At 38.0% G+C, this 26,936-nt stretch overlaps 1 protein-coding gene and 1 long non-coding RNA gene across 2 annotated transcripts; one reads left to right on the top strand and one right to left on the bottom strand.

Annotated features, from left to right (window-relative positions):
- The first annotated feature begins 3,651 nt into the window (after positions 1-3,651).
- On the top strand, positions 3,652-23,848 carry pdxkb (pyridoxal (pyridoxine, vitamin B6) kinase b). The gene is made up of 11 exons (XM_046837696.1): positions 3,652-5,041; positions 7,077-7,131; positions 12,551-12,655; positions 18,404-18,487; positions 18,618-18,652; positions 18,899-18,984; positions 20,182-20,227; positions 20,427-20,538; positions 21,827-21,963; positions 22,061-22,127; positions 22,238-23,848. Exons 1-11 carry the CDS (start codon positions 4,793-4,795, stop codon positions 22,348-22,350), a joined length of 1,089 nt encoding a protein of 362 aa, XP_046693652.1. The 5' UTR covers positions 3,652-4,792; the 3' UTR covers positions 22,351-23,848.
- Positions 20,436-26,827, bottom strand: LOC124378163. Its single transcript, XR_006924167.1, has 4 exons — positions 26,760-26,827; positions 26,462-26,643; positions 26,213-26,300; positions 20,436-20,570 (listed from the first exon to the last, which is right to left on the bottom strand). It is a non-coding gene; the product is annotated as an uncharacterized LOC124378163 (long non-coding RNA).
- Between the last annotated feature and the right edge of the window lie 109 nt (positions 26,828-26,936).

The following is a 26,936-nucleotide window of genomic DNA, read 5'->3' as shown; positions in this document are numbered from 1 at the left end:
GTCAACACAGGCCAGCTCCATTGCCCTTAGGAGGTCCTCTCTAGTGTATGGTTGTCTGTCATAAACCTTCCATCTCCATGATGAGAAGAACTCCTCTATAGGAATCAGGAAAGGGGAGTAGGGTGGCAGACAGACGTTTAAAAAGTGGTTACTGTTGGTGGTGAACCACTCTCTGATTTGGTTTGTTTTGTGGAAGCGTACATTGTCCCAAATGATCACATACATTTGATGTGCGGGCCCAGGATGGTGTTGTTGGCGGTCCAGGAGGATGTCTTTAAGCTCCTCTAGGAAGTTGAGGAGACGTTGGGTGTTGTAAGACCCAAGGACAGCATGCCGGTGGACAAGCCCTCAAACCCATGGCCGCACAAAGAGTAATATTACCCCCCCGTTGGCCAGGAACCTCAGTGATGGCTCTTTGGCCAATGATGTTACGGCCTCTTTGCCTTTGTTTCTGCAGGTTGAAGCCAGCCTCATCCAGGAAGAGGTACTCATGAGGTCTGGCCATCGTGTCCAACTGTAATATCCTCTGTGAAAATGTGAAAGTGCACAGGTGTTCAGAACAACAGTCAATCAGGTAGCACAGTATTGTCCAAAAGTAATGTAGGCCACTGAGCAACAAAGTATTTCCACTAACTGTACTGTAAACATGGATGTATACTTACTTGCACATACTCGTAACGTAGGTCTTTGTGTCGCGCAGAGTTGCGCTCAAAGGGAACCCTGTAGACCTGTTTCATCCGCATCCTTTGGCGCCGGAGAACTCGGTCTATTGTGGCCAAGCTGACATCATCAATGCTCTCAAAGTTGATATTATCGGCAATTACTTTGTCTCTGATCTCCCGGAGTCTGATGAGGTTGTTCTCACGAACCATATCCACAATGAGGGTTGTAAATATGGCAACCCTCCCACCTCTATGTGGCATTCTTTCAACTCTAAAAAAAGAAACATGTGTTGTCAGTTTTACAATACAGTAACAACTGATTTGAAACCAATAGACTACTTTCACAGGCTTGTAAAATTGTATTGTGACAAAGAAAGCAATAGAGTACAATACCTGTTGTGTTGTCTGAATGCCCTGATAATGGTGGCCACGGTGAACCTACTCAGGTTTGGACGGACTCGTAGTCCTGCTTCAGCTATTGTCATGCAATGGACAATGACATGGTCAATGACTGTTGCTCGCATCTCGTCCGTAATGATGATGCGAGGTTGTCTTGCTCTCTCTCCTGGACCTTCTCCTCTCCCTTGTTGGCCTGCTCCTCTTCCTCCTCTGATTTGAACTCCTCTCCCTCGTTGGCCAGCTCTTCTCCCTCCTCTGACTCGAATTTCTCTTCCCCTGACTCTGCCTTCAACCATTGTGTTTGTTTGGAATCTTCAGCAAACTGTGCACTCTGAACTTGCTTTTGTACATGTGGTCACATCATTAGCAACAAGTGTCTTCAATTTTGAGTCGTTGTGTGTAATAAATGACGCCAGGTGTGTTCATTGTGTTCAAATATTGCTGACTGTGGCAAGCATTTTGCATCACATGAGCTTTCATTTGAGAATATGAGCAGAGTTCTTTTGCAACTTGTGTTTTAGCAAAAAAAAAACGTGTTAAGATTTATGAGAACGGAGGATTGTGTTTTGTGAATTGTGTCTTCATGTGAAATGTGTTTATGATATTGGAAAATGATGGCTAGATTTAGTAAATGTGTTTAGACAACTGGTCATTTGGTTTAGAGGGTTGGCTTTTGTGTTTTAGCATTTGAGAAAAACTGTAATAGATCAATTGGGATGTGTTTTTACTGTAACTGTAATTCACCTCACAGACAGCAGGGGGCATAAAAATTAACTACTACTTTAAAATGTTATAAATGGTGCAAACTGCATTTACTTTTATAAAGAGTACTGTATTAAAATAGTATTAAATATAGTATAAATACACACTAACAGAGCAATTTATTGGGTATTACTACTTTACAAGGTATTAATGAACTAATACTGGATAGTGTCTCTAATGGCTCTACCAAATCCCGTTTCAATAATGGGTAAATTGTGGAGGCTGTGGTATTCAAGCAATGACTTGATGGTATTAATCCCAATGTGTGCCTAAAAAAAATTCCTCACACCACTATACTGCCTCCACCAGCCTCAACACAAAACTGCTGTCACAAAACAGTATGGATTCATGCTGTAGGCACTATATTTTTACCCTATCACCGTCTTGCACCAACAATCACGCCCTATTATGTTGATTAATGTGAACATTAGCTGAAACTAATGGCCCATATCGACATGATATTATACATTTCACTACTGTGACATGGTTGACTGAATAGATAATCAATAGATATGAATAAGTAGGTGTACAGAAATTCATACTTGAAGTGCTCTTCAGTTGTATATTATCTTTATCCTTACTGTACATTCTGCCCAACATTTCACATTCATGTATATATGTGTATATAATCTGTGCATATCTATCTATCTATCTATCTATCTATCTATCTATCTATCTATCTATCTATCTATCTATCTATCTATCTATCTATCTATCTATCTATTTACAGTACATACAGCTAATATGTATGTAATGAGATCATTTGTCCCACAGATGTCACTAAATTGCTGCCACTTTTCTTCATAGTCAGGCATGTTGTCGTGCTGACCTCCTCCATCTCTCAGTGTGACGTTCAAGTGTCTTTTGTGCTCAGTAGCGATGAATCACCAGGCTGTGTGGGCCCGCTAATTTCTGTGAAGCCCTAATCCGCTTCTTCTGCAGTCACGACCAGAGAGAAAGAGGGGAGAGAGAGAGAGAGAGAGAGAGAGAGAGAGAGAGAGAGAGAGAGAGAGAGAAAGCTGTAGTGACTCAGCTGCCAGAAAGAAATGTTTCAAGCATGCAGCTGCGATATATTTTAGAGTTTGCCAATGAGACCATTGCAGTTGTGACCCATCCACCTCAGAGTTCTGTGTATTGTGCATTCTGGGTTGCTTTTCTGCTCACCTCTGTGGTAAAGAGGTATTTTTTAAATTACCATTACCCTCTTCTTATCTTAAATCAGTCTCGCCACTCAGCTTTGACTTCTCTCATCAGCCTCTCACGTTTATGCACAGTTCTGTGTGAACTCTGGGCACTGCAGAGTAAACATTAAACATATCAGAGCTACGGTGCAATAAATATAAGGTGGATGTGATTAAATATGAGGTTGAAATGTAATACATTTCATGTGTCCCCTTTAAGTATTCTTTGCATATCTTTTACATTTCATTCCTGAGTTACAAACAAGGTTTCATTTAATGATTACAACAGAAAACATGAACCTGAAAATTAAGAAATGGAACCTTTTGTGCAATGTTTCTACACAGAACCTCATTCAGAGCATGTTAAAAGCACCCAAAGTACCCTCACTGTAATGTGTTTAAACATGTATTGTGATAGAAAGTATATTATATGAACATCATTTGGTAAACACTACAAAGGTATTTCCACGTTCTAATTTTATTTTATTCATTTATTTATTATTTAATGCCAAAAGAACAAGAGGTATTACATACTCATGTTAAATTTACATTTACTTACAGAAAAAAACAAAACAACAAAAAATACACTGTACATAAATGAAATTAAATAAATACATAAATGTAAAAGTTTTCAGTGCTTTTTTTGTTTCTTGTTTCTTTCAAGAATTTAACATACAATTCAAAGTCATTAATAAAATGGGAAAAGTTTGGGCTACATTGAGCCCACTTTTTCTTATGAATATGGAATTTTCCTAATAAAACTAACAAATGCATAATATACTGTTCAAGTTTTCACATTCTTTATAAAACAGCACATCAAATATACATATTTCTATCCCACTTTCCATTTTTTATTAATATTGAATTGTACATCTTTCCAAAATAACCTTGAGTAAATACAATGAAAAAAAGAAGATGCAAATTGTTTCTTTTTCTTGACCACATAACTCACAGATAAATAAAATATTCAGCTTAAATCTTTCCAAAACATGCTTAGCAGGATACATTCTAAATAGTATTTTGTAAGTTTCCATACTTTAACCCAAGAAATAAAACCAAATAAAGAAGACTAAAAAGACTTTGGTAAAGATACAGAACGGAGACCATTCCTCATTATCTTATTACAACACTGTTGTTTTAAAACATCAACATTTTCAATGAAAATGCTCTTCGATCCCTTCTGAAAATTTCCACGTTCTAATGATAGAAAGCAGAAACGTGTTGCTGATGTGAACTACGTCATCGCCCGTGGCCGCTTTGTGCTTACGACATCGACAACGCTCGATCTGATTGGAGGATTTCAGAACGTGACGTCTTTGACGCAAAAGGACCCAACTTCCGCATTCAGCGGCGCTCTTGGTGTGCGTCCTATTGGGGTTTCCAAAAGCGTTTTTTTTTTTAAATGACATTATTATTATTATTATATAGATACGTTTTGTGCATCCGTGCGGAATGTTCGATTGTGTTATAAATAACTGCTGTTTTTCTTTGCACTAACAGTCCATTTCCACGTAAACAACCTATTATAATGATAATAAAAACACAATAATAAACGGTGTGTTGATGCGTAATCACAAATCACGTGATCATCCCTTATATAAAATCATACCAAAGCTAAAAGCGAATGCACGCTTTTTTTTAATAGCATTAATTATTATTTTATTTATACCCGTCCACGGATTGGAAACGGTCAATTTACTCGTCGTGATGTCAGAAGGTTTTTAGGTGCTCGTCGAGAATGCCTGAGTAGTTGCGGTCTGGCTCTGCCTCACCAATGACGGTCTCTCCATGTTGCATGTCCTTCAGTTCGGCGTGTGGCTCGTCAAACTGCCATCACGGATCCCGATTTGGAAGCAAAGCGAGCCGGTGGGCTGCTCTTCCTGCGGCTCGCAGTCGGCCAAGCCACGGTGCTGCCGCGCCAAGCGCGCCGAGCTCTCCAACAACTTTATACGCGACATGGAGTGTCGAGTCCTGTCCATTCAGAGTCATGTAGTCAGGGGCTACGTGGGGAACAAATCCGCGTCCTTTCCTTTACAGGTAACACTTTTTTCCTTTTCCCCCTAAAATGTTCAATAACCGTTAAATCTACGGCTTTTGCGTAAATGCGCGCGTGCACGGACAGGCGTGAATGTCACTAATCTAAGCCGGCGTGCAAAAGTGAGTAAAGGTCACATGGTGGAAGATCTTCATGCCTTTTTGGAGTCATTGATCATTTTAGCACATGCTTTGCCCTTTTTTAATTGTAGCCTGATTCCCATCGTGTGTTGCATAAAATGTCTTATTCATCTGTGAGTTTATCTTCTGTAAAAATATCCTAATATAAATCTATTCAGATGGTATACAGGTAGATGATGATGGATCTCTATAGGTGATTGAAGGTGTTTGTGTGAAAAACACAGCCTTGCCAGTCACCAACGACAAAACAGTCATTATGGACACCAGCATCATTTATTGATTACCTTTAAGCTGAATACACAAATCTAAGTGTGTGTGTGTGGAAGAGAAGTGATCAGACCATCAGAGCAGATGAACACCTTGCTTTTTTTTGGTTGTCCTTCCAGCAGCAGGTGTATCTTTTCACTGGATTTGGCTCTCAGTTCAGTCAGCTGAAAGAGCAGCAGCCTCTATTGTGTGCTACAAGTGCCAAATGCAATTTATAATGCATACAAATAATATAATTTATAACTCAAACAGAGAGAAGTCTGGCCTGGGTTTCACAAAAGCATTCAAAGTTAAGCTATAGAGAAATAAGGGAGAGTTCATTGTGATTCGTGTTCTACCATTTGTGCTGAGATCGCTTTTGGGAAAACTCAGCGTTTTGTCATGTCCATGTGTTTCACTTTAGACTTTCCAGTCTTGGAAACCCTGAATTTAACCAAAGCGAATCTTATTGCACAAAACCTGAATGATATTGTATTTTTCTGAGCCGTATTGTATCAGATCAGAAGTGAAATGTATATGAAATGTATTGAAACATTGAAGTGTTTTGTTCTTTTATTGCATTATGCATGCATTGAGAGATGAATTGCCTGAAATAGTTTTTTTACAGATCTAGATGAAAGATCTTCTGCGTTTCCCAAAGGATGTCTGGTGACCTGGAAAGTGTATTACTATAGCGCTTTTCACAACATATATTGTTTCAAAGCAGCTTTACAGAATTTAAGAGTTAAGGTGAACGATCTGTATTTATCCCTGATGAGCAGCCATGGTGACTGTGCCAAGGAAAAACTCCCTTAGATGTTATGAGGAAGAAACCTTGAGAGGAACCAGACTCAAAAGGGGAACCCATCCTCATCTGGGTGACATCAAGAGTTTGATTTTTACATTTTTAAACAATACAGAACACTGGAGAGTGAGAACTAACATGAGTACTGGAGTATAAGATTATAAGTAATGTTCTTTCTACAGTCTTATACAGTCATTATGGTTATAAAACTAGGAGCTACTGAGCAACTCATAAAATATCTCAACATTTGCGATCATCACAGATCCAACACCAGCTTCTCCAGAGCCTTTAAACACTCCAGGAGGTCCAATTTCAAAACTCCACACATGAAGTGGAATCCAATTAGATTGGATGTCTGAGCACCTGGCTGGTAAAACAGGGCTAAACTGACTGTGTTCTACAGGTGGAGTGGATAATATCATCTACTGTCAGTCATAGTGCAGCAGATTCTTTTGAGAGCCTGCTAGAGATAATTCTAATGATGACTGTCATCTAGGGTCGAGAGTCCAATACAGTATAATTGGTACAGATCTCCTAGTTGCGAGGATTTTAGTCAGAGCGCTGCTTGACAATCATCAATGTCTGTTAGTCCCTGTATAATGAATTGTACAGATAAAGCTCTACTCTGAGCATGGTTAGCTTTTGTGTTAATTTAGCATAAACAGCAGAAAAACAATTAGTAATAAAACATGCTACAGTGTGGGATTTGGTAATGACTAGTTAGGAAATGTAATATGTGGGTCTTGAATGGGATTTTTTAACTATATAACTATAACTTCAAGTAATTTTTTAATTATACTTTTTTTTTTTTTATTCTCATCTTATTGAATCTTTTTTATCTTACAGGTGATGGGCTTTGAAGTAGACTCCATCAACTCTGTACAGTTCTCCAACCATACAGGTATATTTAGAGCATGCTGTCTCTTAATCTGTCTAGCACTGTCTTAGTAAATGCTGCATCAGAAATCCACATGGTGGTTTACTGTTTGTGCTGAACTCAGCAGTAACAATGAACTCAGTGGACTCTAAGGTTCGCATGGAAATTTGTGTTCATCTCACTCTGTTAAATGTTGACATATTAGATAGGCGGTGTTCATTCACTGAATTCTAAAATCATGCCTTGTGATGACCTTTTTTTTTGACATTTTGTCCTTGATGACCTGCTGAATTAATACAGCGAGCAGAAGCATCCGACATGACCCTAAATCTTTGACTCGTGCCTCTTATTTCTCTCAGCATTTCTCTCGATACATCATTACATCCTTTCTGCATTTAATTTAGTGAAAAATCAATCTTCTTGGGGCCACTGCTCATTACCGGACCTGTCATTCTTCCATCTTCAGGCAGAAACTAGAGCTTATAGGGACATTTTTTAAATATTTGCTTAATAATTATGCATTAATTGTATGCATTTCAACGGTATTGTAATCAAACACTAAATACATTTCGAATGTGTCCGCCTGCTTGTCCGTTCCTGAGTAGCATTTATACTATGGCTAATCAGGTGTATGTGCATGATAAGATCATGGGGTGTGTACTGATCTCTGTGCATGTGCAGGGGTAATTGGTGTGTAGGTGGTAGTTAAAAATGAGATGTTTACTGAATACACATTTGCTCCTACACAAGCAGCTCAGAGTTGGGCTGTGTTTTACTCTGGATTGAGGCTACATTTAGTTTTTTTTGGGATGCCTTCATTAAAAACACTATTATAAAAAATTATTATTGACCATTCCATTTGTCACATTTACTATTTTCAGCATGTCAATAATAAAGAGAGAGAGAGAGGAAGGACATTTTCTGGGCAGAGTGAATGATTGCTTAGCTGCGTGGGGATTGACGATGATGATGTTTTCCCAATGACGGAAATGTGTGGGGTGTGTGTGTGTTGCTCCTAGTTATCCCCTTCCAAACACTAGAAGTATTAACATCTATAATGTATTGGCACATCATATAGCTCTCACCTGAGGAAGTATTTAAGACTCTAGGATAGTCTCTGTTTTTCCCCTTTCTCTCTATTATCAGTGAGAAACACTTTTCTTTTCTTTTTCACCTCACATATTTAGATCTCTGACTTGCTTCCAAGTGAACTGTAACCCTACTGTGTAACCTGAATTTCTCTGTTAAAGCATCTTTGGCTCTCAGGCTTTGTGGGTCTGTCAGACTAAGCTCTTAGTGTGCAGTATCCTTAGTCACATTCTGCCATTGGTTATAAAGACCTTTTCCCCACTCTTGATAGTAATGATGGGATGATGATGATAGAAATATCATACAGACTGCTTGAATTAGTAACCTCCTGTGGTAGTATGTGCTGTTTTTACAGCAGGCTGCTAATGTTGTTCTCACAAAGTGTAGACAAATACATCTGATTGTCTAAAAGTTCAAGTTTGTCAAAAATGTGTGTCGTTTTTGACAGGCCTGCACTTTGCAAATGACACTTTCCAAATGACAGGCATGAAACCTGAACTTGAATACTCCAAATTCATAGATTTCAGTTATAAAAGGAAACCAAATACTGATTTCTTTTGCACTTGGATATTTGACGTTGTATTGTTATACAAATTATGTCCAAATATTTTTTATTTACCTGTCATCACTAATGGGTGTCCAGTTATCCAGATGGAAGCCATATTCTGTGCAAATGAGCTCATAATGCTTGAAGGTGAATGCCCTCTGCTCAGCATTTTTATAGTATTTTTGTTTAAGAAAGATGCTTCCTGCTCTTGATAACTACTGAGAAAAACTGAGAAAAAAATTAGATTTATTCCAATGGTTAATCGTTTCTTCTGTCTGCAGTGTTTACACTGCAGACAGAAGAAACGATTAACCATTGGAATAAATAGAATTTTTTTTCTCACAACATGCGAATCAACCAACTGTATGCTCATCATACAAACCGTCACATTACTCTTGTTGTCTGATGACTGATTTAGGATGGGTAATTTAGACCACCATTGTTCTTCATTCATTTGGCAGAGAAATTTTGGACGAATGCATTTCTCTCCCTTTGGGCCTTGATGTTGTCTTTAGCCACTTGAGCTGCTTTGTGCCTCTAATGGACCTTAAAGTGAAAGAAAAAGAGGAAGGGGGGAGACAAAATGTGTGTATTGCTTGGCTGATTTTGAAGCCTCGGGCAGACTCTGTCTAATAGATGGCGTACCAGTTGTTTGAATTCTTAATCGCGTTGTGTTTGAGCTTATTGCCCGAGCAGGTTCTTAACCTCGACACAACCTGCCATTGGATTAACACTGGTTGTAATGTGTATATGATGTGCAGTAAACAGCATAGTGTGTCAGTTATTGTGGTAATAATAGACTTCATGTAGTATCATAGGGAGCAGGCTGTTCTGTGGAGATGGAGATGGAAAGGGAGAGGATGTGTATGGAATAATTAGGGTCTGTGAGTAGCTGGCAGCGATGGAGGGTTTTCTGAATGGGAGAGTTGCACTGTTTGGCAGAAATCTGAAGGTGAATGATGCAGACGGCTGTGTGCATGTGTGTAAAAAAAAAAATGTGCTTGAGGTTGCCTAGCTGATTGGTGTGTGTGTGCGTGTGTGCTCGTTTGCATGTGCATTGGCTCATTAGGATCCCTCGGCACATGGTGCCTTCTCACATTCCGTTTCACTCATTCTGGTAACAGCGATGGCTTCCTGGGCGAGAGAGAGGGAGGGAAAGAGAGAGAAAAATAAAAAGGCACAGAGACAAAAATAGAGAGAGACTGGGAAATCAGAGGATAGGAGGTGAGGGACCCGGTTATATGTAAACAGAAGGAGAGAGATCATGATTAAGTGTCCTGGAGAAAGAGAGAGAAAATGTAGTTAAACCCAGGGGGTGGGCATTTAGGATGCTGCTACTGAATTGGCATCTCTCTGATAACCAATGCTGGTTTTTGCTATAGCAATAAATAACATCGGTTTTGGGCCAACAAGGATGGTTTTATTTATTGTATGGTTTTATACCACACCAGAAGTTACATTTAGTTAATCTGATGTTGGTTTTAAGAATGAAATGCTTTTTTTAAATTTGTAATTTATTTATTTATTTTTTAGAAGTAATTTTTTTTTTTTTTTTTTTTTTTTTTTTGCTCTGGCATGAAATGCATTATTTTAAAATAAGAAGGGACAGGCTGTCTACTCTCTTTCATATACACAAACGCACAAAAACTCACAGTTGGCTAAGGTCACTGTGACTGATAGGTGGTAGAGAGAATATCGTACTTCATCCAGACAGATTTCAGAATTGTGTCGCTCAGGAGTGAAGTTTTAAGCGAAATCTCTTTTCTTACTTGTTCCCCTCCCTCTTACCACAGCACCATGAGTCAATCTTAGAAACAGATTGACGACTCTATTTCAAAACCATTTTCTTGGGTTGTACTAAGTACTGCCATCTGGCTCCTATTTCTTTTGAATTTGTTGCTTCCTTTTTTCTTTTTACCAAGATATACCAGGTTCTTGGCCTACCGCCAGGTCCTTCATGTCCAAGTTTCACTGTAGCATTTAACCTCCTCCTCTTAAAAACTATGAACTTTATTTCTTGTAAATTTAAAAAGGCTAGAGGATAAAGCTTTTTGCTGAGCCACAGAGTAGACCTTATAAACAATGCTAATGCTTGTGAAGATTCTTTTTATACTGAGACCCTTACACTCATTATAATCACATTTCTTTGTAGGAGGATTAAGAACCTGGGTGTATATGTTATTCTCTACTAAATATCAGGGAACAAAAGGTAGATCAACTGACCTAGCTTTTTTCTGACCTTTAATGACTGTTCTTTATTTTATTTTATTAAAAAAAAGTCCTGTTCAGCTAAATGTAAGGAATATAAGAATAGATTGCAAGGCTTTGGTGGGGGTGTGGGAAATGGCCTGGGGTGGGGTGGGGTGCGGTTGGGGGAAATCAGCGATTAATGCTGAGAGCACAGAGCGTTGTTACTCCTGCCTCGTACACCATAAATCGTCTGTTGGTGTATTTGTGTTTTTCTAAATGTTCCTGATGATGATTTAGTGTTAAATAAATTGTACGTGTCACCGGGATAGGATAAAGTGTGTACGTTTTGCAGGATAAAGACATTGCTGAATTGCAGAAGCAAAAGGAGATGTCTTGTGACAAAGAATCCCCTATGCACAGGCGTGTGCACACACACGAGCACGCATGCATACAGAGATAATGCCTTCCTCGTGCAGCTCCTCAGGCTTTCTTCTGCCCTGTTACTTAGCAACAAGAAGCACTTCATGTGACCAGCTTGGTGATTCACCTGAATTGTGACATCACTGCTTCCCACAGCAACAGTAACAGTCTCTGATGAAGCAGTGAAGCCTCTGTTCACTGCGCCTTTTTATCCGTGTGTGTGTGTGTGTGTGTGGGAGAGAGTCATTCAGTCAGTGTCCTTGTGGCTGTAGACACCTATACATACCTTTTCATTTCTGTTGCTTTCACATCACTGACTCAAAAAACGGATTCTTTCTAAGACTTGGCCGAATATTGTTAAAAGACCCTCTTTAATTTCTATTTTGAGAAATCAATTGCTTCACGCCGCAGCTGCATATAAAAATGGCATTAGACAGCAGAAAAGCGCATTCACGTTTACATCCATCATAAAATCCAATTTCTAGGAATTTGGAAATGTATGAACTACCTTCTGCTTGTAAACTGGTGTTGCAAAATTGGTTCTTATACACTATATAGCCAAAAGTTTGTGGACACCTGACCATCACACCTATATGGGGCCATCCCCAAACTGTTGGCCCAGAGTCAGAAGTGCACAACTTTATAGGATATGGTGCCTTTAGAGATGATGATTTTCTGCTCACCAGGATTGTTGAAAGCAGTTATCTAAGTCACTCGAACTTTCTGAGAGGTCAAACCAGTCTATGACCTGTCTCCTCAAGAATCTGCTCACAGAACTGCTACTTACTGGATGCATTTTGTTGTACCCACAATTCCCGCAATGAAAACTGTAAAGACTGCAGTGTTTGATAATGTAAGTAAACCTGAAGGAATAATTGCTTGAATCAGCAGGTGGTCCTACTTAAGCTGTGAGTGAGTGTATAAGAACCCATTTTATTAGTGCTTATTATTAATTAATTATTTAACATCATTATTGTAGAATGTAGTTTATACAAATTTAAACTATTAGCCTACCATTAGTCTTGCTGAAATGTTTTTGAAAGATGTTCACCATTTTGCTGAAATCAGCTCTTTTACAATATCCAACATTGCACTATTTATATACGTGTGAATTGTTTTCAACATTTAATTATAAGGAAACTGCAGGTTTGATCCACATTGCCTCAAAATTTGACTTCTGACCATTGTGTCGCCCAGGTTACGCACACTGGAAGGGGCAGGTCGTGACTGCAGACGAGCTCCATGTGCTGTTTGAGGGAATCAAGCTCAACAACGTTAACCACTATGACTACGTGCTCACAGGTGAGAGCGGGGGGTGAGATTCGAGTTGTGAGGTACGACGATGCAGATTTCACATAATTTTATGCGATGCTAATCTGCATGCAGAGGATCAGGAATTTTCATTTTAAATAAATAGAAATGGCTAAATAATGACTTTATATTCTTGCAGTGGTTAAAAAGACTATGGTCCCAAAGCGTAAATAAAACAATTGTCTTTAAAAGGGCAAACCATTTTACTAAGCCTAGGTGAAATAATAAGATATAAAAATATCCCTCTCACTACGTTTGCTATACCTTTCTAATTTTATCTCATGGAGCATTGAGGACGTATGGTTATTTAGAAGGTTTTACACACACACAGACGCACAAGTCCAGACGCTATGCCTTATTTCCATTTTTAGTATGCATCTGTGTGTACACTCCAGTGTGTTACATTTTGATGTATATAGTTTTTTGTCTCATCACCTTGAGAAATAGCGAGATGGAGAAATTAAAAATGTGTATAGTACAGTTTTCATTCCTCTCCTATTACAGCTTCATTATTTCAGGGCAATGGTTATGCAAAGTCTTATCTTTCCACTAAGAAGTGTAGTAAAAGCAGCAAAATCTATAAATTATATTTTGCTTGAATAATCTTGCAAAAAGTTGCACTTACACAGGGTAAGTAAGCCTTTTTTTGGCATACATGAGCTCAGAGTCCCATGATTCGCTACCACCATTGAGATTGACAGGGGAAGGAGCTGCTTTTATAGTTTAATAATAAAATGTGATTTTTATTTTTATTTTTTCTGTTGTTGTTGAGGAAACGTTTAAAAAAAAAAAAAAAAAAAAAAGTATATTTCTATGCAAATTTGCCAATTAAAAACTACTTTAACTTTAAGAAGATTTTTGTGAATGAAACGCCCAGCCTTCTACCTTCCATTCAGCTGTTCACCTAAAATCCCACTTTCTTCCTTCAAGCTGTCAGCTAGTGTACAGTATTGCTGCAATGAATGTAGTGTCGACCTCATTTCCTGCAGGACCGTTGTTTTCTGTGGACACTAGATGCTTGATGTGTTGACAGATACATAGCGGACTTGTGAAGAATGTGAGAAACAAGACTTACCCTGTCAAAACAATAACAGTTGCCAAGGTGTGTGTGTAGGCGGTGGTGTTTCTTAAAATGACAAATGGTTTACACTTACAACTGCGTGTGTGATACAGCAGGAATAAACTTGGAAGAAAAGCTATGAAATTATTTCCAAATCATGTCAAACTGAATTTACACAGGTGGACTCCAATCAAGTAAAAAAAGATTTTTGGACATGATTCGGAAAGGCACACACCTGTCTATATGAGGTCGCACTGTTAACAGTGCATGTTAGAGCACAAACCAAGCTATGAAGTGCAAGGAATTGTCTGTAGACCTCTGAGTCAGGATCTGGGGAAGAGTACAGAAAGTTTTCTGCAGCATTGAAGGTCCCAATAAGCACAGTGGCATCTATCATCTGTAAATGGAAGAGGTTTGGAACCACCAGGACTCTTCCTAGAGTAGGCCGTCTGGCCAAACTGAGCAATCTGGGGAGAAGGGCATTAGTCAGTGTGGTGACCAAGTGCCTGATAGTCACTCTGAAAGAGCTCAAGCATTTCTCTGTGGAGAGGGGAGAACCTTCCAAAAGAACAACCATCTCCACCAATCAGGAATTTATGGTAGAGTGGCCAGACGGAAGCCAGTAAAAGGCACATGACAGCCTGTTTGAAGGACTCTCAGACCATGAGAAACAAATATATTGATTTCTTTGGCCTGAATGCCAAATTTCATGTCTGAAGGAAACCACGCACCGCTCATACCATCCCTACAGTGAAGCATGGTGGTGGCAGCATCATGCTGTGGGGATGGTTTTTAGTAGCAGGAACTGGGAGACCAGTTAAGACTAAGGGAAAGATGGATGCAGCAATGTACAGAGAAATCATTGATAAAAACCTTCTCCATAGCGCTCTGGACCTCAGACTGAGGAGACGGTTCATCTTCTAACAGGACAACGACCCTAAACACACAGCCATGATATTAAAGGAGTGGCTAGAGCCCAGACTTGTACCCCATTGATCTCTGGAGAGATCTGAAAATAGCTGGGCACTGACGCTCTCCATCCAACCCGATGGAGCTTAAGAGGTTCTGCAAAGAAGAATGGGAGAAACTGCCTAAAAATATGTTGTTACATTCCCACCTTGGCTAGGCCTAGGGGAGTGTGGGAACAATAACCATTTAGATGTTACGGGTTGTTTGGACAAAGCAGAACCAGAGTTTAGAGTAGTTATTGTTTTAATGGTCAAGTGCAGTAAGGTAAGAAACAATTTCCAAGAGTGTTTCACAAGTCAAGAAGACTAGACTCACACTGGCAAAAGAACATGGACAGTGCCAAAGAAATGAACACAAGAAAAAGGTCTACTCTAGGCTGTATTTTGGAAGCTTAACCTAACTAACAAACAGCAACAGACTAGCTGACTACTCTAGGCTATGCTACCAGAAAATACAGTGGGTGGCACCTGCCCTCTAACTAGGGTGTCTAAACAATTGCAAAACCTTCGTGGTGGAATGTAGGTGCACGTACATTCTTACCTGTTCCTAAACCAGGTGCGCTAGTATAACCAAGACAACTAGCAAACAAGTGCTCTCTCTGCTTTCATTTCCCCTCCTGGGGACTTCAGGAGCTGCTTTTAAATGGAAGGCTCCGCCTCCTCTGGTCAGGCTCTTGCTCATCGTTGGTCCTTTTTTCCAGGCCTCCTTTTCGATTACCAGGTAGCTCCACCTATAGATATTAAAGAGCTGGAGACAGAGCTAACAAAAAGGGGGGAGAGCAGTAGAAAGAAAAAAACAGCAGACACGTAACATAGGTGTACAAAGCTTGTAGCATGTAGGCTGTTATTGGTGCCAAAGGTGCTTTAACAAAGTTTTAAGCAAAGAATGTGAATACTTATGTACATTATTATTTTTTCCGTTTTTTTATTTGTAATAAATTTGCAAAGATTTTGAACAAACTTCTTTTATGTTGTCATTATGGGGTATTGTTTGTAGAATTTTGAGGAAAATAATGAATTTAATCGATTTTGGAATACGGCTGTAACACAACAAAATGTAAAATACTTTCCATATGCACTGTATATTTCACCATGCTGAAATTAATCATCTAATTTAGAACCAAAACGGATGTATTGAATTCTTTCTAATATGAGTCTGTGAATTAGAATGAGACAGCTAAATAGTCAGCTTAATTGAGTGTATCTTTTAAATGGCAAATATAAAAAATTTTATACTAAACTCAATAAAAGGGGCACCACAGCATTCAAACAAAGACAGTTAAAAGTCCATAAAATAGGATATTCCACGTCAGATCTCTGTTGATTCTGCCTAAACTGATTGAGGATGCCAAAAACTATTGTGATTTTGAAGTATAGTATAATTTGTTTTAGGCATCCTTGGGAACATTTATGAAGTGCAGATTCGGGTCTTTAAACAATTTGAGCGGTACTCGAAAATAAATTGGCTCCTTTCAAAGGTTCTTTCACAGATGATTAGTTTTGCTTCTATTTTTAAATTTTGTGTTATTCCAATCTGTTTATGTAATGCGGTTTGCCTCTCGCTTATACTTTCTATTACCCACACATTCACATGCGCACACGTGCATATGTGGGGGGAAGCCTAAAGTCAGCATTACCATAGAAACGTCTTTTTTCTGCCAGAGTCCTTATCTCCCACCTAGACCAGGGCTGCAGCATCAGCAGCACTCAAAGCCAGTACAATGAATATAGTACACCCGAAGCTGGAATTCCAAGCATGTGCGTGTGTGAAAGTGAATGCGCTACACGCTGCTTTGTCAGATTGCCATTTTGAAGGTCGTTAATTCAGTGGTAAATGCAAGCTCATTCCCAGCTTCAGTAACCTCTTAGTGTATTCTGTGTGAGCTGGTCCTTCAAAGTTCAGTACAATTCAGGTGTAACAATACTGGAGATTTCATGGTCCACATTTACATCATTTGGCAGACGCCCTCCTTTAGAGAAACTTACATTTATCTCAGCAATCCAACTAAGCAGTTAAGGGCCTTGCTGAGGAGCCCAGGAGCAGCAGCTTGGTGTGGCTGAGATTTGAACTCATGATCTACAGGTCCAAAATCCAATTCCTTAACCACCTAAGCTGCCACCATATGTTCAACTATGCATGCTAAAAAGAAAATAGTTATATTGGTCAACCCGAAGACCATATTATGGAATTAAAACCTTTCAGCATTTGCAAATGCATTTTAATGCTTGTGAAATGGTGTTCAAGTTTACAGCTTTTTTAGACATTGTATTTCTGAACTTGACACTTTTATGATTTGAGGAACATTAATGCTCCTCAAATGCATCACTGACTACTTTAGGGCTTTTTTTCCATTGACATTTCTGACCCTGCATGGACGACATGTTTGTAGAAACCTTTTAGTAACGTGAGGAGTAATTTTGAATATTCACTAAGGTGTAAGCTGCTAGATGACAATATGCTATAAGCAAAAAGTCCTTAATGTTTGATTTTAAACATGTTCTGTGTAATCATCAGGATTCACATTGCCCTTGTGTTGGTTTGCTAGCGACTAATAAATAAGTGTGGCTTTCGTGGCAAAAAGAATATGTCTGTCTGTCTGTCTGTCTAATCAATCATCTCCCCACACACAAATATAAGCAGGAAAGAATTTTTGTTAAGAATCTTGTTATCGTTCAGGTTTACAGCATGTACAAATGTACTGTGTTTCTGTATGTCTTGCAAAAGAACATAGAAATAACACATGCCCTAACATGGCTGACAGACTGGGCAGCACAGTATCATTACTGTAACCCTAATGCCTGTTAGCTTTCATTCGTAATTAATGACTTTAAACTGTAAGACACAAGAGGCCTTGCTTTTGTTGAATCATGGCAGGATAAGGGAGAGCTGGCAAACCTTTTATTGGCAATTGAGTTTGGGAAGTCTCCAGACTTCAAGTGTCTTGTTTTTTTTTTTTCATTAAAAGATTGAAGTGACTGAAGCTAAAAGTGACCTCATCAGAGAGTTTAATGGGGCTGTGACTGCGTTTTGGTTCATTGGCAGCTACTGGTTTTAAAGAGCAATGAGTTACTGTGTTGTCGTCTCTTCTTTCTTTATTTAAGAAGTGCACATTCTGTATAGTTCTCCTTTAAAGGATATAAAAATGACAAATATAATGTCAGTAACCCAAAAAAAATCTTAGTACTATAAGATCTTTAAGCCCAAACCATTATGTTCATTAAAAGGTGGTATATAAAATGTATATTAAAACATTGTTTTGGAAAATAAGATATGCATTGTTATATATTAATCAATGACATTAAATCAATGACATTGGTTGATTGTGTAGTCCTGGTTTCCTGAATGGGGGGAAAAATATAATGCTGTGTTCTTTATTAAATTCTAACAAAATTGGAAATATTAATGGTATTTTGATGGTATGTTATCTTTAAAAAATGCCTTTTATAAAATTTGATTGGTTAATTTAAAATTGTATTATTAGTCAGTATACAAAATAAATCAAATACACTGTTTTTTCATAAATTAAGAACGACCATTGGAAGCACATTTTGCTCAGATTGCTGTCTTTAGTTAGTAGGTTTACGCTGGACGAGTCTCCTATACAGATAAATGTCTTGTCACATATCATGTGGGGAAAAGTTTGTACTTAAGCATGTAAGCTTCCTTATCCATAAAAAATTATTAATTGGTTATGGTATACATCTTAACAGGTTACACCAGGGACACATCTTTTCTGGAGATGGTGGTGGACATCATACAGGAACTGAAGATGGCTAATCCTAATCTTGTATATGGTCAGTAGTCTGTCTTAACGATATTTTTACTCAATATTGTGTTTATGATTTCTTACTAGTGACCTTAATAATTTATGTTGTAATCTGAAATTCTGTATACTATTTTTATTTTTATTTTTCTTTTATCTAGTATGTGACCCTGTTCTGGGTGATCATGGTTCAATGGTGAGTTTAGAATTTATCTTTGCACATTGGATTGCATGTAAGTGTGTTGGGGTTGTGGGATGGAGAAAAAAGAGATGTAGAGAGGGAAATGCATGACCATTCCAGCAGCATAGAGGACGACCAGGACAAAGCCTCCTGTTGTGTCAGCAAGGAGACCAATTCAGAAGAACTCATGTCTTTATGACTCATGCATAATGCCTGTGTGTGAGAGATATAAGCACCTGAGCTCTCTTTTCTCTCTTATAGTATGTGCCTCAGAATTTGTATCCAGTCTACAAGGAAAAAGTGGTTCCAGTGGCAGATATAATCACTCCAAATCAATTTGAGGCAGAGTAAGTACAACTGCACCATCCTTGTGTGTGTTCAAACATTCCACAGGTAAATATTTATGATACGATCTTTAATTTTAATCAACTTAACCCAAAGATAACAAAAAAGGTCAATGATTTCAAAAAGGGGCTAGGATTGAATAATTTCCCGTTCCCAGCTACCAGCCAGCTTTTATCTATAGCACCTATGATTGGCTTGTGTAGCTTCTGGCACTAAGAAGACACAGGTCTCTTTATTTTTAGATATTTTTAGAATACACATATTTAAGTATGTATAGTGTACTTCCAGCATCATCTATAACTGAACCTCAAACAGTGCAGTACACTAAGAAGGCTCTACTTTGCCAAAATGTTCAACCCTTAAAGCGGAGTGTCTTTATGGCATCATCGTTATACCAGTGATGCTGATTTTGTCACTGGCAGTATATGTTTCTTTTTTGGACCACTTTTGATAGATACTAACCACAGCAGACCAGGAAAACCCCACCAAAGCTGCAGTTTTGGAGATGCTCTCACCCAGTCTTCTAGCCGTCACAATTTAGTCCTTGTGAAACTCAAATCCTTACGCTTGCCCATTTTTACTGCTTCTAACACATTAACTTTGAGGACAAAATGTTCACTTGTTGCCTATTAATTATATCCACCAACTAACAGGTGCCATGATGAAGAAATAATCGGTGTTATTCACATTTACCTGTCATAAAGTTATAATGTCATTAATATTATGCCATGAACGGTGTATATATGTTGCATGATCCCTGGAGTTTTGTAAACCATGAATGCCATTCTACTGTAATTGTCATAGCAGTGTAAATGTTAAACTGCCTTCTTCTGTCTTTGTGCATTGATCTGTGTTTAGACTAATGATATGCTTTCTATAGGTCAGTGAGTTGATATTGATTGTTTATTAATAAAAGTGCATTCTTGGTGTGGTATTTGCATCATATATATGTTTGTGTGCGTGAGTGCGAGATTCTTCTGTATGAAGCTAAATCATGATTTGATGTGAAATAATCACCTTTCAGCTGCAACGCAATGTCAAATTCCTTTATGTATCAGTAGTTATGTGTCGCCCCCTAATGGTCAGGGAAAATAACTGCAATATGATTTTTTTTTTTTTTTTACAATTTAGAAATAAAAATCGTAAAATGATTTGTTCAAAACCACACAATAACCATCAGTTTATTTTCATTTTTATAGGCTTTTGACAGGAAAGAGTATCAGCACAGAGAAAGATGCTGTAGAGGTAAGAGAGCAAATTATACACAATGTTCTTGTTGCAAAATATTTCTCGGGTATTCTTAAAATTTTTCCTCCCCCTCCTTTCATTTAAACTTTTCTGAGGGAAAAAAACATATATAAAAAATATAATTGAATATATCATCATGGCTTTGGACCTTTAATTTAGTTTCTCAAATAATTGTGTAAATAAATCTTTCTGCTAGGTGATGGATCTGCTCCATAATATGGGTCCAGACACAGTGGTCATCACCAGCTCTGATCTGCCACCTCGACGCGGAGACCGCTTCCTGGTTTCACTCGGCAGCCAACGCATTGGTATGTATCTGTGAGTCTTCATTTTGTTTCCCCTGCAATAAAACAATTAGGACCAAATTGCTCCAAAAAAAAAAACTTTTATTCTAATGGCAAATTCATACCAGATAAGCAGCTGAAGTGAACTGAACCATCATTTTAACAATGATGTACAAGTGAGGCATTTTCACTAAGAGATAAAAACAGGATAATGTTGCAGTTTGTGCGTGCGTAATCGCTGTTCAGTTGCTCCCTGCATCCAGTTATAAAAAAAGTTATTGCATCATATTGTATGTGACACTACAATTACAGAGAAGAACTCCACTAAAACCTTCTGTTTTGCAGTAAGCCTGAAAGTTATCACCTCATATTCATAGTAAGGGCTGGATCAGATTACTTTATCTTGTTATAGTGTAACGTCTAGAAAAAGCTACTCAACATGACTTACACGTTTCTAATTAGATGCAGTTATGATCTGAATGTTCTTTCTCTTTGAGCCAATATTAAATTCACCACAGAAGCTATAGCTGTTAGATAGATATGGTCTCTGAAATCTCCAAATAAAATCCTCTACATAGTACTGATAACACATTGAACACCCTTTAGAACTTCCTGTAGATGCTGCTTGAGTACTAAATGGCTCGTCATCCCAAGAGGTTTTTCACTTCATGTCAGTGATGGTCTGAGAAAAAAACAATAATAATTTTTGTCCATTATATTTTTTTCTCCCTTTATCATACTTTTCATTTTAAGAAAAAGTCAGCAATGGGTGTGGAGGCAGTTTAACAATGTTATAATGACTGTAAATTTAGTCAGGCTGCTTATAGATGTTTCAAACAGTGTGATTTCTTACTGCATTAAATGTCACATTCAATCAGGTTAAATGTTCAATCAGTTCAGTTTTTTATCAGTTTAATCCCGGCTTCAAAAGCGGCATCACATTCAGATTGGTAAATGATTTTTCCTCCCTTTTCACCTTTTTGTGGGTCATCAGACAATGTGTTCTCATGCTTTCACTGTTATTTCACATGCTTTTTGAGATCATTACACAGTCAAGTGTGTTCCAACTTACATGAATATCATCATAACTGTGTAGGTTTCTGTTATGTCTGTTCTGTCATATATATATATATATATATATATATATATATATATATATATATATATATATTAGTAGCCAGGCTGACACATTGTTTACATCATCTTACTCAAATGGACAGTGTTTTTTTTTATTTTTTTTAACAGCAAATATGAATTAATGGTGAAGATGTGATTGTAACCTTTGGGTTTATTTGGTTTGAATGCATTACAGTGAAGCCTGACGGCACATACACCACCCAAAGGATTCGGATAGAAGTGTCCAAGGTAGATGCAGTGTTTGTAGGAACGGGTGATCTGTTTGCAGCCATGTTGCTGGCATGGACACACCACTACCCTACAGACCTGAAGGTATATCACCACACACACACACACACACACACCTATGACTCAAATAATAGTTCATCTCAGCTGCTCCCATTCATTTTGTTGTTGTTTCCTTTTTTAGATGGCATGTGAGAAAACGTTCTCCGTCATGCACCATGTTATTCAGAGGACCATTTCTTATGCCTTCGGTAACTACTAGACATCGTGTTTGTCTGATTGGGCGTGTGTGTGTATGTTTCGAGTTGTTCAAGTGACCCCTGCCTGCCCCCTAAATTCTTTTTTTTCCTTTCATCCCCAGAGATGGCAGGTCCTGGCAGGAAACCAAGCCCAGCACAGCTTGAGCTACGAATGATTCAGAGCAAGGCAGACATTGAGGATCCAGCCATCGTACTGGAGGCCACTGTTCTATAGAAACTCCACACACACACACACACACACACACCATTCCCCCTTCCCCAATGCCACAACCGCACAATGTATAGATGTTGTACATTTTTTTTGGATCTGTAACGTGACATTGCCTTAGAAATCTTGAACAGAGCACAACATTTCATTCGGAGGGAGAAATAGCAGGGTACGGCCACATCGACGAGCAGCAAAGAAAGAAAAAGAGAAAGAGAGAAGGACATAATGCTGTGATAAAAGAGAGGAAAGAGCAGAAAAGAAAATCTCTTTCTTAGCTATTTTCCTCTCTAACATTTCCTTCTCTGCGCTCTTCTCAAACCCCCTGTTTGTCCTGCACATTGAAGATGCAGTCGAATGCCTAATATTCATCAAATTTACTTGAGAAACTTTTGAATGAAACAAGCTGAAGTCGTTAATGATCATGTCATTAACCATCATCATTATGGGAGATTCGTTACGTGGAGGTCAGGTTATTCAAATCTTCACAGTGAAAGTTTGTCTATGATAAAAGGCTTTGTATGCCCCTGTTTGCATGTATGTTCAGGGAAAAAAAAAATGCTGTGATTGTATTTAATTGCATGCATACATGCCTTTTAATAATCTGTGATGTCTGGAACCATGTATTTTTCTTTGGTTTGGTTTAATTCTCATTTACATTTGCATGCTGAAATGTGAGACTAGCATTTCAACGTGTAATATTTGAACGGTTTTTAAAAAATGTCAATGCTGCTGCTGTTTCATACCATGTTTTTAATGATAAAAAGAGAATATTTTACAAGAAATTTAGTTCCAGGTAGCTAATCACTGTATTGCGTAAAGCAGTAGTGAGGGTTACTATCAAGCTAGCTAATATTTGGCTTTTATATTGTATGAGCCTGTAGCTAGCAGGATAAGATATTTTATGCACCAAAGCTAGCAAATGTTTTCCTTACTATTATTGTATTATATATATTATATTACCTCAATTTTAATGAATATTGATAGAAAGCTAGCTAGCACATGGGTAACTACTGTGTCACATAAAGCAAGATTGATGTATTAATTGGTAATGAATGAAGCTGGTGCTAGTAGCCTCTATCCACAAAAAAAGCGTTTATCCACACATTTTGTTTACTGGACTTTCATATCATGAAGGAGAAAGATTTAGATTCTTAAAAGTCAAAGTACTTTCAGTGTGTTTTCTTTATTACATTGTCTTTTCCCTATCCATTTTTTTAAGCTCTTTTTCCCCTCAATATTTTAGCTCTATAGTGTAAACAGTAAGAATTAGCAGCACAATGGATCACTCTCTTAATCCATAATTTAAAACTGTTCATTTCTGTTCTTTTTCATTGATCATTCATCCATGCTGGACATGTGACATTTTTTCCTTTTTCCAGAACCTGTGACCGTAAGCTTGTGTTTTAGAAATCATATCCATGTGCAGGACGAGTCATGGGGTCAGCGTTGCTCTCGATGTTGCACTTCCTCCTCACCTTTTCATAAAAGCGATGATGTATTTAAATCTATGGTCTAGCGTGTATCTGTACATGTGAACGTATGAACGTGTTTAACAGGGGTGGAAGAATTGTGCGTGCGTGTGTGTGTGTATCTATATACATATTTGTGTCCTTAGGTAAGATGTAATGGGGGTATTTTGGGGACATGTATGTACAAAAAAAAACAAAAAAAAACAAAAAAAAACTAAACACCTGCTTATTGTATTGATACCTGATACTTTCTGTGTGAGGGCAGCTGAATTCAATGATCCAAGTAGTAGTAACCTTGCGGTTTCTGGCCCTTTGTTTTTCTCTTAGGATATAGGTGGTGGACTTTTGAGTTTTAAAATAGGGGCCTGCTCAGAGATCAGCAGAGGAAGACAACTTCTACCTAAAGCTTGTTAAAATCGACTGTAGGCTAACCGCCTCCACGAGTACCAGGCACTGCCAATGTGTGTTTGTAGACAGTTTCTAGATTGGATTTTGGTGGGAGAGAGGGTATTAGAGGGGAGTGGTGGGGGGTCTGTGTGTCTGTCTTCATGAAAGACTGGTATCCCATCTTGTCATGGCCTATGACATTCCCGATAGAAATCTAACAATAGCAATGCGTCTCACATTCTCAGTGGGCAAGCGAATATTTTTGACTGTTATCACAGTGTTAGCACGTTCCCTGAGGGAAATATAGGGCGGAAGTTTAGCAGTGTACTACAACATTTTTGTTTGTTTCATGTACATAGTGTATGTAATGACGTATATCGGTCTGTGGAGTTTGTGCGGTGTTGATTGTACGACTGTGACTCAAAAGTGACCAAATATTACGTGTCAGTAGGGGTCGACGATGAGCTCCCTCATGCAGAATGGAGCTGAGATTGTCCTAAGTATTTTCTAGAATCTTTGTGATTAATTATGTCCCAAAACAATCTTAGTCCTGTTCCTTTGATACCAATATGTAGTTGGATGTGTTACTGCCATCACATTGCCACCTGTTTGTGCTGTTATAGTCTCAGATAGTAATGTTAACTCTGTATTCTTATAAGCCAAAATATTTTATAGTGATGATCTACATCACTGTTTCCCAATCTGTTTTTTTTTTTTTTTTTTTTGTGTCCTTGTTTTGCTTTATGCAGCTCAAGTGTATTGACTTTATAATAGTCCAACACACTTAAGCTGGCTTCAACCATTTTAAGAGATTTTCGAACACATTAATGTGAAGTAAGATTTGTTGATGTTGAAGTCTTTGTGGTCAAGTCAAAATGACCATAGATTTTACATCCCTAGAAAGTACAAATAAAATTGCAGATAAAAGGGACGATTAATGTTAAGTAATGAATTATACTGATGGGGTGTGCTGTTACTATATTGAAGTTAATTATTTTCATTTTAACCCTGCATCCCAAACCTTGTTATATATCCTCCTGTTCCATGCAATTTGCCAGTGATTAAAATTACTTTGAACTAAAGAACATCATGTTATACTTTTGTCAGTTCAGAGTTACATTTTAATGCTGTGGAACATCTGATATAAATGAATATTTGAAATGCTGTCATCAGACCTTTTACTGTTATAAGAGTGATACACAGACACTCCCTTTCTGGCCTGTTTTCTTTTTTATTCTCTTTAATTTATTGTTATTTATTTTTAATGTTGTGCAAAGTGCAAAATCATCTCTCCTGGGGCTGTTTTAACAGGTCAAACATTATTTACATATTGATAGGCTGAAATTTTATTACCATCTGTCATACAAGTTCCTGCAAAAAAAAAAAAAAAAAAAAAAACTATAAACACTTTAATGTAAAGCTGTGATTGTGTTTAGTGACTGTCAGAGCTGCTGTTTTAGCAAATTAATCAACCCCTTCTGACCAATTGAATTAAAAAAATTAAACCGCACTATAGTATAATGGGTATAAAAGAAGAAATAAAAGCGTGAATGTATATGCATTTTATCTTCCCAAATCGGCAACTTCACCTATTTCTGCCAGCTTGCTAGTTAGCTGATTTTCATTCCAGATAGTTAGCAAGCTGACATAAATGTATATTTTATTGAAAACAGACAAAAGTTTTTTTCAGGATTGGGAAACACTAATCTTTCTAGTAACTTGCTGTCATGCATGTTATTGTATTTATTAAAATATGCCATGCCAAAGCTGATCCTAGACCAGTCCATCATTTAAAGAAATTTGTTCTACAACCTAAAGTTAGTCTAACTAGAATTAAGAATAAATAGATTGTAGAATACTGTTAGACTTTGATTCGTTTAGGAAATGTAGAATATAAGGAAAAATGTTTTAGACAAAGAAGTGATGTGGCTCTGACATGCCCTCTAGTGGACGTTGATGATAAAAGTGAACTGGATACTATTTAAAAAAATATTGCAGCTATTTCTGCTTACCTACTCAAGATCAACTCAGAAGATTGGTGATGCGGATTATGATGATGATGTAATTTCCCTGATGCAACCTCACTCCATCGCTAACACACTGCAAAGAACATCACACACTTCAGTCCAGTTGCTGAGGCTGTGTGTGTGTATATACAATGTATAGTCCATAATGGTGTTAAGAAGGTGTGTATGTATGTATATAGAATAGTATATAGTATGTATATAGTCCTTGAAGTTGTCGAGGCAATGTGTGTGTACCATGTGTAGTCCATAATGGTGCCGAGGCGGTGAGCGATGGTTAGTAGTTGAACTGACTGCAGCTTGTGGTCTGGATGTGTTTGTCCATCTCGCAGACGATGGCTGATGTGGCTTCACCCAGAACCAAAATATCTGTGTTTCTGACAGCTTGAGCAACACAAACTAGTTTCCTCTGACCCAGACTGTTTCTCACACACACACACACACACACACACACACACACACACACACATCCATCAAAGACAGATCCAGAGTCAGATCCAGAAAAGTCATGGTTAAGGTTACAGCTCTGACCTACACATTCTGTGTGGAACAGACTAACACACAGGGATCTGCTCCTCCTCTTTCTCCTCCTTCTCCTTCTCGTCATCACCCGACCCGTTACAAAGCCTTTGAGGTGAACCGGTTTCAAAGCTTTTTAGACCTCCTCTTTAGAGTGACTCTCAAATGGGTCCAGGTTCAATCAGAGAGATCA

The sequence above is a fragment of the Silurus meridionalis genome, chromosome 24 (assembly GCF_014805685.1).
Source record: "Silurus meridionalis isolate SWU-2019-XX chromosome 24, ASM1480568v1, whole genome shotgun sequence".
Lineage (NCBI taxonomy): Eukaryota > Metazoa > Chordata > Actinopteri > Siluriformes > Siluridae > Silurus > Silurus meridionalis.
The sequence above is the reverse complement of the archived record's forward strand: the minus strand, read 5'-3'. Positions and strand labels throughout refer to the sequence as shown.

Coding starts and splice junctions, on each gene's coding strand:
- pdxkb (XM_046837696.1), top strand. CDS start 4,793: ATGTTGCATGTCCTTCAGTTCGGCGTGTGGCTCGTCAAACTGCCATCA. Junction 18,488..18,617: donor TAATCCTAATCTTGTATATG/GTCAGTAGTCTG, acceptor TCTTTTATCTAG/TATGTGACCCTGTTCTGGGT. Junction 18,653..18,898: donor TGGGTGATCATGGTTCAATG/GTGAGTTTAGAA, acceptor TCTCTCTTATAG/TATGTGCCTCAGAATTTGTA.